General features: G+C 46.8%; 1 protein-coding gene across 2 annotated transcripts in view; it reads left to right on the plus strand.

Annotated features, from left to right (window-relative positions):
* AFAP1 (actin filament associated protein 1) overlaps positions 1-2,179 on the plus strand; it is a 131,618-nt gene that overhangs the window by 17,169 nt on the left and 112,270 nt on the right. For both annotated transcript variants that reach the window (XM_011935395.1, XM_011935394.1), the window contains one exon: positions 294-391. In XM_011935395.1, the coding sequence (XP_011790785.1) occupies positions 294-391 (98 nt within the window). The remainder of the gene's footprint in view (positions 1-293; positions 392-2,179) is intronic.

Below are 2,179 nucleotides of genomic sequence, written 5' to 3' on the forward strand. Positions count from 1 at the left end.
TCCCCCTTTCCCCCCTTCCCCTCCTCTCTTTTCTTTCCTCTCCTCTCCTCTTCTTTCCTCTCCTCTCCTCTCCTCTCCTCTCTTTTCTTTTTTCTTTTCTTTTCTTTCACTTTATTTAAGCTGTAGGTTCTTTACCTGTAAAATGGAAAATAATAATACCGAACCCTGCAAGACTGTTGTAAAGGATTAGAAAAAATAAATATTTGCAAAATGTTCAACACAGGGTTCAGGAACTGATAGATGCTAGTGATACCATTCTCATCCAGTTTTGTGGTTCTGGTTAATTCTTACAGGTTTTGATGTGAAAGACCATGCTCAGAAGCCGGAGACCACTAGCAGCCTGCCGGCCCCTCCTCAGATGCCCCTGCCGGAGATCCCTCAGCCCTGGCTGGTGAGTCAAGGCCCCGCCATCTCAGCGCTCCTTGCTGGAGGCCTGGGGGTACTTACGGGCTCCAGGGGCCTGTGATGGAAGTCTAGTGTGGAAGAATGGAGCTCTTATTTTGCTCGAGGCACTCCTTAGAGTCTATTTCTAGGGCTGAGAAGCTGTTAGTGATAGCTAGTTGGTAGACTAAGTGTAGCCTCCCCTTAGGAAGCTAGCATTTCTTTGCACTGCCTCACACCACCATAAATTATGTATAGCAGGAGCTACAAATCCATAGACATTTTATGTCAGATTAAGAAAAACAAATAGGAGTGGATTTAACAGATAAAAGTATCTGTAGACCTTGTGGACTTGACCCTCTTCTGAGTTAATTCTGAAGTTGAATACCTTATTCTGAAACTTTAATAGTCATTGTTAGACTTCTTCTGGGGTTAACCATGTTTTTTCCAAGAGAGAAAAATGTGTACATATTTCAGGAATGTGTACTTTAGTTTTATGCGTTCAAATTCAAGATTTGTGTTTTTAAAAAAATCTGGCGATGCCCACAAATGCAAACTTTTATGTACCATTCAGCTTTTTCTATATTTGGCTGTTTCTAACTTGTTTACTCAGGGAATTCAGAGTGTCATTCAAAGTTAGGGCAAAATCAGTAGCAATTCTCATCCTGTGTTTGCTTTCAGTGTGAATCATCTGATGATCTCTCTGCCAGGATAGGAACCCTGGGAAGGCAGGGCTGTTTCTCGTTCACCTCCGCTTTGCCTGGGCCTGGCGCAGTGCTCAGGAGTCTTGGAGGGACTCAGGGATTCTCACTGCGGTGGGTACAGAGGGAAATGAGTGCTTAATGAGTGCGTGCCACACACCACCGTGAATTACAACTCGTTAACTCCCACAACTCGGCCTCGAAGAACCCCTAACACTTCTTACCAGGGGAAGCATATGTACACCCATTTTTCAGAGAAGGAAGCTGAGGCTCAGTGAAGGTGTGTGGTTTACTTAACATCACAAAATAAGTAGAGAGGGCAGAGTTTGCAACATCTATTTCAAATTCATGCTTTTCTCAGCAATACCAGTTCAGAGGTGTGGCAGCAAATCAGATGCGAGCGTGCATCAGACAGGAGAAGACTCTTAGCATTGAGCCTGTCCACCGAAGCAGAGTCCAGGGAGGCCGCAGGCCGCAGGGGCAGTTCAGGAGCAAGGCCGCCTGCTTCCCATCCCCACGCTGCCTCAGACTTCTCGTATGATTTGGGGAGATTAATGTAACCTCTGTGCCTCAGGATTGTCCAGATGATGGAAAGAGCAAATATATCTCAAGTGCTTAGGATTTATTTGTTTATTTATTTATTTAGAGACAGAATCTCACTCTGTCGCCCAGGCTGGAGTGCAGTGGCACATCTCGGCTCACTGCAAGCTCCGCCTCCCGGGTTCACGCCATTCTCCTGCCTCAGCCTCGCAAGTAGCTGGGACTCCAGGCGTCCGCCACCACGCCCAGCTAAGTTTTTATATTTTTAGTAGAGATGGGTTTTCACCGTGTTAGCCAGGAGGGTCTCGATCTCCTGACGTCGTGATCCACCCGCCTTGGCCTCCCAAAGTGCTGGGATTACAGGTGTGAGCCACCGTGCCCGGCCGCTTAGGATATATTTAAGTCCTGGACTCTAACCACTCCTCAAAGCAGCGCTTTTCAAACTTTAGCCTTCAGCTAACCACCAGCCATCTTAAAGTGCAGATTCTGGTTCACCAGGTGTGTATGGGGCCTTTGACGCTGCCCTTTTCTCTTCCCTCCTCTCCCCTTTGCTACCT

Source organism: Colobus angolensis, unplaced genomic scaffold, assembly GCF_000951035.1.
Source record: "Colobus angolensis palliatus isolate OR3802 unplaced genomic scaffold, Cang.pa_1.0 Scaffold143, whole genome shotgun sequence".
Lineage (NCBI taxonomy): Eukaryota > Metazoa > Chordata > Mammalia > Primates > Cercopithecidae > Colobus > Colobus angolensis.